The following is a 15,997-nucleotide window of genomic DNA, read 5'->3' on the forward strand; positions in this document are numbered from 1 at the left end:
TGATGGTCCCTCAAATTCAGAATCCAAGAAGATTCCTGTTTTACCCATCGTGGGTTACCAGGCGACAACCACGCCGCCTATGTGGAAGACCCTGGAAGCTTCACCGTCCATGGCGGGGTAAACAGCACCGACAGAGGTAGCCACTTTTCGGTTTCGATCGGCGGCCTCGACGATGCAGAATCATTCACAAGGATCGGGTCCGCGCGGGGCGACGCAGCGTATGCATTTTTCACAAGGCTAAACTATCTTTAAATCCCGCTCAATAAGGTATCGCGGGCAGAGAGAGAGAAAGGTTCGTTTCTATCGAACGCCTCCGACCAATGCCCCCGGCGACGTCTATTTAAGGCGAAGACAGAAACGCCGATTGAACCGGTACTACAATCAAAGAAACCGCCTCTTTTTTTCTCATCGTTGCCGCCTTTATCAGAGCCATTCACGATTTATCAGCCGCGAAATTGATTGCTCCGTAGATCGTTGGGAATATCCTCGCAATTGTTACGCGATACAGGGTATAATAAGTACGAGCTTCGCGTATCTCGCGGTTTAACGCGATCGATCCTGGTCTAGGCCGCATATTTTGGTACCGTTCGTAAAAATACGAGACTTATTAAAATAGCTGTATAGCAACCGAGATCGATTCGAACAGCGAACGATGAATCGAATCGAATGGCACAGTTCGCGACCGCGGAGCGACACTTGCAGAACTTATATACCCCGTATCTAAAAATAGATCATCGATGCACATCGTATTCTTGGTGAAGAAGGATGAATCGAAGTATAAATTATTGAAACCGCCAGCTGTCAGTCCCTGATAACTGATTCCAGAAATCGATTCACCGCCGTTAAACGATACCAGCCCACCAAAAATACCCCGTATTGCGTATATATACAGTTATCCATTATATCGGAGCGCGGTGGTTCTTTCGTTCTAAATGAACAAATTCAGAGACGCGTTCGCAAATTACCAGATATAATGCGTGACTGTCCACCATTCCAGTTGTCCCGTTACTCTTTTCTTCGAAAACGAACGCGTGCAACTAAAACTGAATGAAGTCTGAATGACGAGACACTCGATGTAATCACTGGCTATTAATACTACACTTCAAACTATCTATCGCTCCTATCGATGGAAGATTGACAATGATAAAGTATTGAATTTATTGCTCGTACGAATTTGAATTTCAACTTCAATTTAACTCAATCGGTGAATCACTAATTCCTAGTAACTATCCGTCGCGCAAATTAATTCTAGTTCGACGAAACTTTTTCCTCTCCGCGCGCTTCATACTTTCATATATAAAAAGCTGAGGCACCTTGTACGTGCAGTCGAGACTATAAATAAGGACCGAGCGATGCCACTTCTGAGTGAACCAAGACATATCGCCTAATTTAACAATCCATCACTCTACACCTCTCGTTACTCCCTCCTTCTAACGAGAGGAACGTATACAACAGCCAAGACTGCAAACGAAAGCTCATCTACGACTACGCTCTCCCGTTCGAAAGCCTCTGAAGAAGGCCAGAGTTGTTCAGAGTCCTCGAGGAGAGCACTCGGGGTTGAGAAAGAGCGCAGGGCAATTTGGAAATCTCGAAATTCCCTCTTCACGAGCCTTGGCGCAGCATCTGTCTACGAAACGAAACGAAACGAAACGAAACGAGCCGGGACGAGAGGCCAGAAAAGAGGGAAAGGGGGTGAGGCGTTGGGGAGTGAAGGGGGAGTAGGGTTGTTTGAAACTGTAAATCGTTGTCTCCGGGGATCGAGGACGTGAGAACTGTATCTGCGTCTGGTCTCCGGTAGGTAAGCAAACCGGGCCGAACGAGAGACAGGGACGAGAAAAGGCTGAAGCGAACCCAGATGAGAACGAGGCGAGGGGCGCAGGAGGAGGATCCTCGACCGCACGCACAGCTGCGGTTACGCATTTCGCGCAATGCCTCCCCGCTATTCTGCACAACCGCGAGAGAAAGAACGGCCCACGCCGACTATCGGTCCTCATCGATGACAAACGAACGTTCCTCCGCAAAACCGAGACGCACTTGCAACGTCCATGCTCTCGAAATACGGAGCCACTCGTCCTGTAACGCACGATACTCTGGGAATGCGATCGGAAAACCGCCAGCACCCTACTTGCACAACATGATTCGTATCACGAAATTATCCCTGGACTATCGGAACCGATGCATCCGCTTATTTGATTTAGCTGGAGAATAACAGAGACCGCGACCAAGCTTCTGATTCTGCTTTAAAATAGAGACAGCGTAGGTGATAGATACTGGGAGGTGGGTTTTTTTTTTTTTTATATGAAAGTTACGACACGGATTCCCATGTTACGCGAGGGTTGCCTACGTGAAACGGAGAAAGGATCACAGAGGGGAGAAAGATTTCACGAGAAGGAAGCCGAGTATAGCGGACAGGATTTTAATTTATGGTTCATTTGCCCTGGCCGTGTAATTGCGTCGCTTTGAAGTCCCTATGGTGTCCGAATCGCCCTGGTGCCAGCTCCACCGGAAGAGTCAACTTAATTTACAATACCCTTTTTCCACGATGTCCTTTCGTCGCGTTACTCGTAATTACTTTTCGTCGTTACTGTCGTCCCGTCATTAACAGGAGCGGAGCGAGGAATTTTGCAAGAGCCACGTAAACGTTGGATTTTAATTACAATTGTGATACACACGCGGTTAAAAATATCCCGATTGATCAAACGATGAATATGTATGAGTAACAGGTAGACCGGTTAGAACGCAAGCAGTGGATAATATCTACGTATACACGAAGAAAAAAAAGGCGAGCGACACTCAAGCGTGGGACCGGTCAACGTGGTCCCATAAGTTCACGTTTCCCTTTCATGATCCTTTCGAGCGTGCACCCTCGTCCAATCGCTCTTCCCCACGATCACGCACATTCTCATGCACTCGTGAGGCTTCGACCGCATTTTTTTTCACCTTTCCCTCCCTCTCCACCGTCAAACGCACCCAACGATCCGTCTTCGAACAACGACGATTTCTGATTTTTATCGACAACCCCACCGGTGAAGCCTTTAACTTTGACTGCGACGATGCACTGCCGCGAAAATGCAACGAGCAACGCTCGGACGCCTGTAGCGAATTTTTCTAAGTCCCCGTTCGGTTTGGGCAGCGCAAATTTCGCTGTCTGGCTTGTATCAATGTCAGGAATTGAAGGAAACAATTCACAAAGACGGACCATCTCCCGCTGACGGATAATGCTTTCCAAGAATGGAAGATACACTACGCGCAGACGACGACGATTCCGCGAACAGCATCTCGAACGTACGATGTGCCTAGCCGTGTCCATCGTGTGAAAATGGTTGAGAAAAAGTGTTAGGCAAGGTAACGCGTAAATAAATTCTCCGACTTTTTCTATTTGGTCGCGATTCGACGGTTTGTTATCCGTCGTCGATATGCAGCGACGACTTCGCGCAGTGCGAAAAAACGCATCCGCCGCGCAGTATACATGTCCGACGCGCCGAAGAAAATGTAAAGGATCCGATTGGAAAGCCGTCGTGTCCGGGGGATGCCTGCTAAACTTCATCGCGAGCCGCGCTCGTATCTTACCGTCCCGCCACTTTTAAATAACGCTACCGCGGCCTGGCCTACGTGACTAGACTTTCGTGGCCGGCCCGTGTGCCTCTGAGCATCGACGAATCTTATCAATCACGCGACACGCAACGCAGACGAATAATTTTTTTACTTAGCGTTGTTACTCTTCGACAGGGACACGCGCCATCGCGACGGTGTTACGGGTCTACCTGGCGCCGCGGTCCATGGCGAAATATTAATCGTGCCGCTGGTGGAATAGCCGTGGACTGTTAAGTCGATGTCTGGTTTGTCCTTTCTAAAACCGTACGCTAGAATCTCTTCGAACGTGGACAGAAGAATTCAACGAGAACTTGGCGAAAATTCTAGGGGCTAGCTGCAGATGGGACCGACTAGATTAGATCTGTACCGATGATTATCTTATCTTTTTCGACTACGTTTCACGTGGGACAGAGAAATGTTACTTGTGCTGGAAAAATACTAATTCTTGTATCGACGAGTTCTATGGGATGCATTGACGGGCTCGATGTTCGAGGATCGTACTTACTGATACGAGCATGCGACGCTGAACCTCTGCCATTCGACTCGATTTGTGGAGAGAGTAAGGGGAGAAGCATGTTTCTAGTATATTGGATAAAAATGATCAAACTCAACTTCTCTCGCAAACTGACAAAAATCTGAAACCACTCGGGAAAAGGCAATGAAAGATCGTATCGGTAGTCCAAGAAGACGGCATCGAAGTTATCCAAGATTTTCAAAAGCGGGGGAGCAGCCACAAGCTGTCGATCGCGTATCCAATTTGTCATTCCACGAAGCGACCCTGCGTAGTGACGGCTACGTGTATATACATACATCCAATTTATTCCGCAGCCAGGTAGCAAGCACCGGATGAGCATGGCTCGACGTCTTACGTGCCCTGTGTGCTACGAAGGGCATCGACGAAGAAAGAGAGAGAGAAAGAGCCACCGCTCACTTTTCTCCGCGACCATGTGTTACGGTACCGAAGGACAAGCCTTTGCCAAGTCTTTCCACTGCAACGAGCCTTTGCTCGCACCTTTTCGCGCGATCTAACGAGTCCGACCGAGCTGAAACGGAGAGTCTGGATCTCTGCCTCGAACGAATTCGTAGCTTACTTGTACGCGGAACATCTGGTTGGTAAAAGAACTTCCAAACGAGCCCTGCGTAGCACGTGGCGCAGTCGAAGGGGCTCAGACACGCTTTGGCTAGTTCTCCTACGGCACGTGACAGATTTTACGGCTCTCCTCGAGAGAATAGACAATTTTTTCTCGCACTGCTGCGCTACCTGTGTTTAAAACGATCTTGGGTAGCTGCTAGGCAAGACATTACGAGAATTCGAAACATGCTGGACGAATCTTGGCTTTGCTGCCATCCCAGATAAGCTTCAAAGTGGTGAGACTCGAACAATGATTGAATTCATAAGCATCGAAAATCCACGAAGGGACTATCCGCTCGATCTTCGCCGAATGTGACCACTATCCGAAAACCGATTGGAGCCTACGAGGAGGAAAATATGTTCGAAAAGAATCGTTGGCAAATCTTTCTCCGCTTCTCTCTAAACACGATCCAGATTAGCGCGATTAGCTGGACCAATTACGCGGGTCAGGCTTTGCTCGCAAGACTGAAGACGAACCGGACGGGTAATTAACTCGGTCATCGCGTGTCACGATTGCGACGGGTAAAAGGGGCGAGGGGGCTGTACCTATGCAATTTTCTCGTTAGAGCAGTGTCAGTTTTCCAGTCTGATACGAGCGGCGAGAAGGAAACGCGGAAAGAAACAAATTTCCCCGGTCGTGTACGCGTCAATGTCGCCGCGGACAATGGCTATTTGCATAAAACATTCCGGCCAGCAACTGTCATCAGTGTCCTATCAGGTGGCACAGGGTGAGAAAGGAGATCCGGTAACAATGGCGAACGGACGGTTGTTACGGCAAAGTCTGAGAAAACTTGCATTATTCAATGGCCTCCTGGCGATCGTCAGGAAAATGTAAACGTCTCCGTTCCCTGTTTTCAGTTGCACTCGAATAAAATACCCTCTCGCCGAACTGGAGGAAGGAGAGGTGGGTGTGTGCGTGTGTGCCGATCTTTTATTTAAATTTTAGAGACCAGTCGCGCGTCTTTGGACCAAACCTGTTGCTCGAATAAGGACAAGCGATGCAAAGGAGTCTCTTTCAAGGCGTCAGCGCTCGAGAGATAAAGAGAATATGTTGTGCCACGGAAAAAATTAAAAGAGGATCGTTTCTGGTACGTGATTTTTACCGAGTTCTCGCAAAAATTAGAATCGAGTCAAGAGAAGGATGTTAACAGCCACGCAAATGAATCGCACGAATCGTATCGACCTTCCATCGACGTTAGATTTGATTATCTGAAACCGAGACTCGTGGTGTCTCTCTCTCTCTCTCTCTCGTGAGTTACGTTTTTCGTGGGAAAAACGCTTCGTCAAAACGAGTGACGTGCATTGTAGACGAAGGTTGAACGACTCGCAGCAAAACCACTAATTACTACAGCCGCGATCGCGTTTAACACGCCACGTTTGTTGCCGTTTATACTTGGTTAACGTTCCTGTCAGCGTCGCGCTTCGCACGTTGCTTTTTCTGCGTCCAATCGAGTCCACTGTTCCCATTGTAACCGATACAAGTGAAGTCTACTTATCGTTTCATTGACAGAATTAGAATTAACAGGAATTTAAGACAGCCGCGATATCGTTCCTTATCTGCGTTGTAAATAATTAAACAACCGAGCAACGAACAACTACAAATGAGACTGGATATTTGAGACATCGCTTGTGTTTATTACTCTACGAGGCTTGATTAATCGCACACTCACATTTCCCACAAAGAAGACTCGTATCTAACCACCAGCGTCGACAATACAAACATTGCTCACCCTTCCTCTACTCCAAGAATGAACCCGCGATTTCCATTCAATTCGAATATCATTTCCTCGATAAAATCCATCTAATCTCTATTTAAACATCGAAAGCCTTCCCTGATTTTCCTCTGATCCAGGAGCCTCGTTTCCCATCAAAGAAAATCGTGTTGGAGGAAAGCAAATCGCGAGAGAACGGAATCACCGTGTTAAAACGTTTCCAAGGATGATTCATGGGTCACGCGTGCTGAAAAACCATGGAATCAGTGAAAAATTGTCGCCGCACGGGTACGCGCGTACAGATCGTGTGCGTGTATCAGTGTAGAGGAGTAGATAAGTGGGTGGACGACGATCCAACGGCGGAGTGCGTGCGTACACGCGCACGTACACACGCCAGTAAAGGAGAATGGAAGGCGGGGGCGTTCAGTGGAGGGGGCCTTAATGAGGATGCTGCTGATTATCCAATTCGTAAATTCTCGCTACATTTTGATCGTGCTCGCCGAGCCGCGAGTAACAAGAATTACTCCGTGCTCCGTGCCACCCCGATTTCCTCCTCCGTTTCGTCTATTTTTCCTGATTTCTACCGACCACCCTTCGCATCCATCCCTCTCCTTTCCATCTCTTGCATTTTATCGAAACCAGAGAACGTTTGTATCGATTGCAAAGATACTCAATCTAGTCGAATTTTTACTTTCTATAATATTTCTGTAAAATGGAGGATACATTTACAAGTTCCTTGTGCATCCCTGTAAACCGAATGTTCATACAATTTCCATGAGTCGCGGAAAACGGTGTCGAATGAATTTCTTTAGCCGTCACCATGGTCGATCGATATTTTTCGTCACTTCCTTAAAGGAAAAGGAATGTGTGCTTCGCGCATATTAACCACTTTGCCGGTTGCATTGACGCAATTGTGTCGTCCAAGTATTCACTGTCAAGGACGAGGCGAGACTCTTTCCTTCGGTCACAGACGTCGAATTAAAACAGCACCGGTTGTATAATTGAAATATCGGGAACGGGAGCTCGTAACGGTACGGAATTTCGCAAGAGGGTTCCGCTAACCACCGAACAACGATCAAAACGTCAGATAGCGAGAGACTAGGGACTGAATCTTCGAGCAGACGCAACAGATCAGCGTTACCATCTCGCGACACACTCAGATAGACTATCGTACCTCGAAAGATATCGCACCCTGTGCAACGTGCTGTAAAACAACCCCTCGTACCGATGCAGATACGCTCCGTTTGCCTGCTGTCTCTATGGGTCACCATATAGAGGCTAACCTGGTGTTCGTGGAATTCGTTTGCACGAGACGAGTCCCGAGCCACGAGCAAATTGTATGCAAATCAACGCGCGATATTTTTAGACTGTTATATGCGCTCTTGATCAATTGTCTTGTACTTTTGGAATACAGATACGAGTCTGATATTTCGGAGCCTCTTCCAGGAACTTTATTAATACTAAGCACCCTTTCAATTCGAGACAGGTAATTGCCACGAAGATCCACCGTTTCGACTTTGAAAGTAGCCCAACCTTCGATTTTCTTACGGACAACCTTTATTTTCAACGTGAAAATTATCAGATGAAAGAGTACTCTGTCCTTCTCGCTTTGATCATCCTCGCATTCTTTTTTCTTCTCTGGTCGCTTAAAATTTTAAAATAGCACAACACGCAACAACGTGTGAGCCACAGTCTGCGCGCGATCTAATCGGACAAGTTATACACGAGTAAGTGCTTATGCAGCTACCGCTCATATTATGCAAGCATCACTCCGATGTAAGTGCACCTTTTAGTGTCACGATCCAACAGTTAACAGGACACTATTACCACGCCGGTGGATCGATCGTGTTTCAACAGAGACACCGGCGGATAAGCTGCTGATTCCAGAATTCTTTCGGATACCCGCGTGCGGACCCTCCCTCCCTCCTCCTACGACCCCTCGCGTGGTGATAAACAAAATTCCACGCCATTTTTACATCCATCCGTAAAGTTGCGTGTCTAGAGTCCACCAGTTCTTTTTCGCTGACGACGCGCGATTCTCAAACGAGGAGAGAAGCTTTGAAAAAATTCGAATAGTTTACGCGAGTAAAAATGTACATTTCGACCAGCGAACGAGCGGTCAAACTTTTTCGAAACGAGACGCAACCGGACCCTACATAGAAGGGGAAGGGAAAGGGAAGACCTAATCAATTACGATTACGATTACGTTACCCTGCCCCCCATCCGGAAAGCTGTTACGCGTTCCTGGCACATATTACTGCGTGCATTAACTGTAAAAACGGCCGATGAATATGCCTGCGAGACTGCGGGAAATTCATCGTCTCCGCCGCCCTTCCCACCCCCTCTACGCAACCGGCTACTGAAACGCGCGGTGAATTAACGTCATACAAGGGAGCCACGAAACGTTCCCTCCTCCCCACGCGACACACAATATGTGTCTTGTGCCGCGTTAAAACTACAATGGCTGTGTACCGCGGCTAATTGAAACATTTGCCTGGACGATTACTAGACCGCGCCGGGTAAACACACGCGTGAGCGTGTCATTTTCTCACGCCAACACTCGATACCCCGGGACAAATTGCATAGTTACGACGCACGTATCGCGATCGTACGATCGGTCGAACCGTGAATCATCGTCCAACTGCGGGGAGGTGTGTTCGCGTCTCTTCTGTGAAAATGTTTTACCGTTCTTTAACCCTCTCGCTGATAACGCACACTAGTGCAGATAAAGATTGTCGAGTAAAAGGAAAAAGAAAGTACGTAAAGGCGTGTTAAGAAGCTAAATGTTACGTTACGTGTAAGGGTGAAAGCGTCAGCAGCGATGGGGTTAAACCGAGAAGGAGAACTGGAAATTACACCCCCGCTAATTAATGGCCGCGGTATTGGGATTTCATTAGGCAAATAAACCGCAAATCGAACACGAAGGTAGCTGGAATACAGGATTAACCCTTGATTAACTCGCAGCCGATGCTTTTTATAGAACTTCTATTAATAGCGGAAAGATCTCTGCGATACTTGCGAACATTCCAGGCCGCGTGGTTTCAGAAACAGGCCCTGGATTACGTATCCGTTTACAAAGGGAAGTTGGACGAGTGTACCACCCCTTGTAGACTAGAAAGAAACTCACGTTTATTAAGAAACTTTTACGCCGATAAGATATCCTTTCACTGTTAAATGTCGTCTCGATAAAACGATAGAAACGGTTACAAAGCAAGAAGTTCATCGGCCATCGACGAATTTACGAGCGTCGAACGGGGTTAGATAATTTCCAGTTACCGTAAGCTTTTTCCGAGGTAAGAGAAATCCGATGGAATAAAAAGACTCACCTAAGGAGCTCTCCGGATCGGACAGGTCGGAGAGAGAGGGCACTTTCCGCATCGAGGTAAACCTGCCGGAGAGGGCAGGCACCAGGCCCTCTTCCTCGGCGTCAGAGGCCAGCTCTTGTTTCATCAACTTCGCCATAACCGTCAACATGCCGCCACCGTCGCTAATGCTGCCGCCTCCCAGATAGCCGCCCACGCCTCTAGCATCACGCTGAAAGAGAAGAAAGTAGCCTTTTCTGTTAATCCGGCCTCTTATCAGGGACATTAGTATCCTGTCTCTCTCGATATCGTTCACACGCACGGATCGAGTTGGTTAGAGAAAAATAATTATACTATAAATAATCTGGTGTAATCACAATTGCAAGAGACAGCACAGTAAGTATCGTTTTCCTTAGATCATAGCGATCTATCGGTATAGACAATATTCGTAAGTAACAGGTGAACTTTATCTCCGGAACATGCCCTACCGTAACTCTCGCGATCAATGAATCCAGGCTACTCACATTCTGATTCACATTCGTACGTTGATACTACGATTGTACTACAGCGCGTGTGTCGTCCGTTCTTGGAACGGTTACGGAAACAAGCTCGAGGGTACTCTATCGAGGGTTAAAGAACCAGAACGCGACGGGGAGCGACGAAACAGTAGCGGATGGAACGCTCCGAGGGAAGAAGCTCGATGAAGGGCACGATAAGGATCAGTGATCGAAAAGGGATCGAGAGACAGAAGTAGAAAGAGAGAGAGAGAGAGAAAGAGAGAGGGTCGGGATTCGTAGGATGAAAGAGTCACGAGGAGACGGTGTCTCGGTGGAGGCATGAATGGACGGTGAACCTGCTGAAGTTGACGTGCCGGAAGGGGAGAGAAGAGCGGAAAAAGAGCAGCGGAGGGGGAGCAAGAGAGAGAAAGAGAGAGGAGAATGGGCGACAGGAGCGGGAGAGGGAGGATAAAGGAGAGCTCGACGCTGGAGAGAGAAAGAAAATCGCTGAATAAGAAACAGGCAACGAGAGAAACGGGACGGTTAGGCACGCCACGAGCCAGAGAATGATGGAGCGGATTGACGAGGACGGAGGATACGAGGGACAAAGATGTTGAAAAGACCGGGAAAAAAGGAAGAAGAGGGAGAAGGAAGAAACCGCAACGCGATCGAGACGAAATCAAACTTTAGGTAGAAGAGAGACGAATGTACGGACGAGGACAAATTTTATGGAAGGGAGACAGTTATTGCTCGTTTCAAAGATATCGCTCTGTATAACGAGGGGAGATTAGAAAAATGTTGCGAATTTAGATTAACCGTGATAACTGGCGAATTAAAGCAAGCCGATTACTCCGTACGACTGCAGTGCAAAACGAACGTTCAAACGAGAGAGCATTTTTATGGAAAGCGGAGAGCTATCGCTCGTCTCGAAGATATCGTACCGGGGAGGGGGAGGGGAAAATGAAGGAACGCGGCAAAAAAATTCAGACTATCTACAATAACCGACAAATTAACAAACCCACCGCCATAACGACAGCCTGAAAAGAACGCGCAGAAAGGGTCGAGAGTTTTACGAGAGCCAGACAATCATCGCTCGTTTCAAAGCCGCGGGCCCACTGCACACGAGGAGGTTATAAAACGCAAGAAAAAGTTCAGATTGATCGCGATAACCGACGAATTAACAAATTGTCTACTACAGTGACAGTAGGTGGGAGAGCATCGCGGAGAAGGTGAGACGCCGGGAGGGAAAACGCAACGGAGTCGGCGCGCACAGCCGATAGCTACGACCGCTTGACCTTCGCGCGAGGGACTCCAAGTTGAATGAAACGCTGCACAAGGGAGTGACGCAACGGTACGCAATGCAACGACAGCGCAGCGACGCGATGCAACATTCTAACCTCGCCGTACCTACGCTCCCCGCCCCCTCCCCTCTATCTTTACTCTCTCCTTTTACGCCACTCTTGCGGTTCCCCCTTTCACCCTTCGCTTCCCTCTGGACACGCACTCCAGCCACAGGTCTCGCCCTGCCCGTTGCACTCTCTGCGTCTTTCCCCTCTAATTCCTTTTACTCCCTCCCGCGCCCTTCCACCGACTGTCCAGTCCATCAGTCACCCTTCCTCCATCAGCAGACACTCATAGATGCAGAACCATACCGATGCCACTCACTCCGAGTGCATGGTGCACGCATGGGTTGAATGGATCGTTGCGGCGGGAGTTTCGAATTTGCTCGGGAAAGTCGAGAAATGTGGAGCTCGAATTCGATTTCAATCATTTGCGGAACGATGTTTAACTTATGGCTGGAAGGGTGATCCGTATACGCATCCGAGAATTCTGTAAGTAGCGGTAATTGGTTACATGTCTTTTAAAACAAATTGGCAGTATGCAACTAATTATCATTTTTCGGCTAGCGAGTAAACAGAATTCTGATTACAAAAGGTTAAATAAACGAGAGATAGACGAGTTACTCCGCTTTCTAGAGCAGGCAGTATTTATATAATAGTTGCAGGAAGATAAATGCATATGTACGTATAGGTATATCTACATCGAGCGTTTATCTATATTGTTGATAACTGGACAGGCTCATCGAGCCTCGAGGCTGCTTTTCTCTTGCCCCTACATTGACGTATCACGTCGCTATTGCTTCTTGTACTCTATTTTCAATGAATAATCAACGCTGGCAAGCGCCACTCAGACAGATTCAATGGAAAGTTTAGAGGCGCAGATAGGGGGGGCACATACTCTAGATCTTCTAAGTCTAACAGAACGAGATTTTCCGTCGACGAGTGGGAATAGAGGATCAGAGGGGAAAAGAAAGGCGATTCCGCGTTAATGGGGGGTCGATTAAATCGTGACTCGAACAACGGCCCCTCTGTCTTCCACGATAATTATTTTCCCCTTCGTATCGACGGTGTACGAATGCAACACGTGTATGCAGATAGGCGGTCGACTGGTAATTCTTGTCACGCGTTGCTTGCCGTCTTTCTACGCCAGGCCATCTATCTGTTTACCTATCTCTTCCTCTTTCATCATCGGCATTCGAACGATAGCAAGCCGTGCCGATTCGTTCCACTACGTTAGCCCTACGTGATCGTATGTTCAAGCTACTTGCTTCCGAAAGAAACATATATATATATATATAAATTCACTTGTCGGTGGCTGACGAGATATTTTAGTACCATTTCACGGAGACTATAAACTTCGATCGATTAACAATTTCTCCCCTGTTTTTACTTGCAAAATGAGCGTGGAATAATAATAGCAGCACTATAATTGAGTTTCCACAGCGTTTCTTTGTAAGTTCACGAAGGTTGAGTTAAAAGAAAACCCTGCCCACGCCGATCCACTCGCAATCGATGAGTGTGCATCAGGCTCGCGCCTAGATAAATTAATCGTCGTACGAATTGCTAATGATGCAATTCGCAATTATTTCTCGGAAACCGGCGTGGTTCGTTCTCGAGCCAAAACGCCACTAAACTCCCACTCCGTATGCACGCCTCTGATCAACGAAACGAGATCAGAATCACCATTCAAACACTCGGACGACGCATCGGAGAGAAATAAAGCGAACACTCATCCCCTTTTACGACGACGCGTCCCGATCGATCCGTAGAATTCCAACTACCACGAATCCTCTAAAACTGTTATAGAAGAGACAACAATTTTACCGTCTCATTGAGAGAGAGAGAGTACATACACATTCGCCTCCGGTGGTTACCATTTTTTTTTTTTTTTACTAGAACCTCAACTATTCTCCGAACCAGTTGTGTCGTGGACCCACGATCAAAGTCGAACCAGAAAGAACGACTGCGTTAAGCTTTCATCTTCATGCATAAAGTCCGTTCTTCTTTGGGCAGCAAAGACGACCTGGTTCGTATAAGAACTCGGCATTATGCTCCTTCTGAACGGACTCCGGCCCGTTCTCTGAATGAATGAGTAACAGAGGCCTCGTGGAAGGGGGACAGAGACGAATCGTCGAAAGAGAAGCGAGTCGAGAGAGACTAGAAGGCATGGTCGAGGCTGCCTCTGGCCGGCTGACAGAACGAACCGAACGAAAGCTGATGGCGAGGAACAGAGACGGAGATAATCGTCGAAAACGCCCTTGAAAGGAAGAAACGAAAAGGAGCTATTAGCACGTTTCACGTGCACCACGATTGGGAGCTATTTTTACCCCCCGTTTGCTTTCCACGCTCTTTTCTTTTCCCTTCTGGTTGAACGATTGCATCGGAGAGCATGGCGTTCGAAAATGTTATTCGTATGAAAATTTCATTTCTTGAATCTCTGCCACTGAATTTGGCAATTAAGTTTAGCGGCAAAGGTTACATTCACGGTAAGAGTGTTGCAATTGAGCTGGGACTCATTTTCGGAGTAAATGAGATCGTTCTAGCTCGACGTTTCGTCATTACCGATACCAGTGTATTTTATATACGTTTATGGTTAATTCTGGAACGACATTTTAAACATATCGCGACGACTCCATAAAATCTTAATTGCTCGTATCGAACGGAGACCCTTTTAACATACCTTTCGAAACATCTTCGAAATTTTTATTACTATTGTTATCTTTCCACATGTTACGGTTGAAAAAGAACCCTCTTTTAGAGAAATATTATGTAAATAGTATTTCGAGTGCGAAGATAGCAAGTGTTGCTAGAATACAGTGCGTTTCGACAGCGAAGCGCTCCATCAATGAACGTAATATCAATGTTTCCTGAGACTGAATGTCGGTTGATTGCAGGCGCACGGGCTACGATAAGATAAGCGTTCGCGGGGAACGTCCAACGTTAAGAATTTCGATTCATAGACTCAATAAACTGATCGAATGTAGTATACATCGAATCAAACACTTCAAACATCGACTAACAGGTGTAACAGTCGAATGAAGAGCATAAAAGCTGTTATCTCTGAAAATAAAATTTCTAAACTCACAAACAAACATTGTAACGTCGAAGAAGAGAAGGAACATTGTTATATAAAACGTATTTTTCTGGCTTAATCTTACGATCAATGAAAAGATAACGTAACGCCGATGCGAAGTACTGACAAACCCCGTGTATCATCAATGAATCGAGAAAGCGAGGGAAAAAAAACCGTCGATGGGACACAATAATGGCCGTCATTCACCGCACTATAAGCTATTTATACGTGGCACCTATATATCGCCGATGAATGACAGAAGACGCGCGCGATTAAAAAATTTTCCGCCAGATCGACCCGTTTGCCGTAGCCTCGCGACGTAAATACCGTGCATGGATTTTATTGCCCCTCGTTAAAAGCCGAAAGGTTAGCCTCGTATATTTAGAAGCGAGTGAACCTCCCCTCAGGATCGATTGTAAGGAAATCTAGCTACCGAGATGAATACACTTTTATACTGACCTCGCTGGCAGCACGATTCGACTAAATTTAATTCAATTTAATTTATACAACGATAAAAGAACGTGGAAGGTCAATAAAATCTACCGAATGAAAGGATTTCGGTGTCACCGATGATGTTCTGACGTATAGAGCGATACAAAAGTGGTGCAATTCTTCAGAAAAAATAATTAAGTCGAATGATAATAATAATTTGACGGTGGTACAGGGCAATTCGAAGGCGAAAATCATAGAAGGATTGCGTCGATTCGAACGCGGGCGGGGGATCGTTTTTCGGCAAGTTCCGCGGAGGACTTCCGGTAGAGAAACGACCAAGTGGCCAGTTCCTGCGCTAACAACAGCTGCCCTGCTTTCCTCTTATTAAATATTCATCGACAGATGGCCCTCAGAGAAGAACGGAACTTTTGAGTATCTGCGAAATTCGACGGTGCAAAGATTATGTGTTGCAATTCGTGGTTATGCCTTCACAGGAAACAGGTCGATTCAGTCTCGCCCAAGAGTATTTTCAATCGAGAAAAACAATCGGACGAGCTTCCTTAATAATTCCACTTGAAAAATCTAGGAAATCAATGATTACTACGATCGTCCTATCAAGTCCGAGCTATTGTCAGAGGAAAATAGGTATAATCAGTATGCAGCGGGAAGCTAGGAAAGGAAACGGATGCACCACGCCCAAATCGTTTAATCCTGAATCGATGGCGAACGAACGGGAACCATTGTAATCCCTAATTGTTCTAGACAGGCGTTTATCATTAATCTGATTCAAATTCTCTTACATTATTTCCTCTTTTCCACTACTATTCCACACTATTAAACTTGTTAAACACAATTTAAAATCAACGAATAGTACCAATCTCCGATTCAACCTCTAACGTTATACTACTAAAAAAA

General features: G+C 46.7%; 1 protein-coding gene across 5 annotated transcripts in view; it reads right to left on the reverse strand.

Annotated features, from left to right (window-relative positions):
• Pnt (ETS transcription factor pointed) overlaps window positions 1-15,997 on the reverse strand; it is a 103,232-nt gene that overhangs the window by 79,003 nt on the left and 8,232 nt on the right. For all 5 annotated transcript variants that reach the window (XM_076896180.1, XM_076896177.1, XM_076896182.1 and 2 more), the window contains one exon: window positions 9,765-9,972. In XM_076896180.1, the coding sequence (XP_076752295.1) occupies window positions 9,765-9,912 (148 nt within the window). In that variant the 5' untranslated portion in view covers window positions 9,913-9,972. The remainder of the gene's footprint in view (window positions 1-9,764; window positions 9,973-15,997) is intronic.

The sequence above is a fragment of the Xylocopa sonorina genome, chromosome 6 (assembly GCF_050948175.1).
Source record: "Xylocopa sonorina isolate GNS202 chromosome 6, iyXylSono1_principal, whole genome shotgun sequence".
Lineage (NCBI taxonomy): Eukaryota > Metazoa > Arthropoda > Insecta > Hymenoptera > Apidae > Xylocopa > Xylocopa sonorina.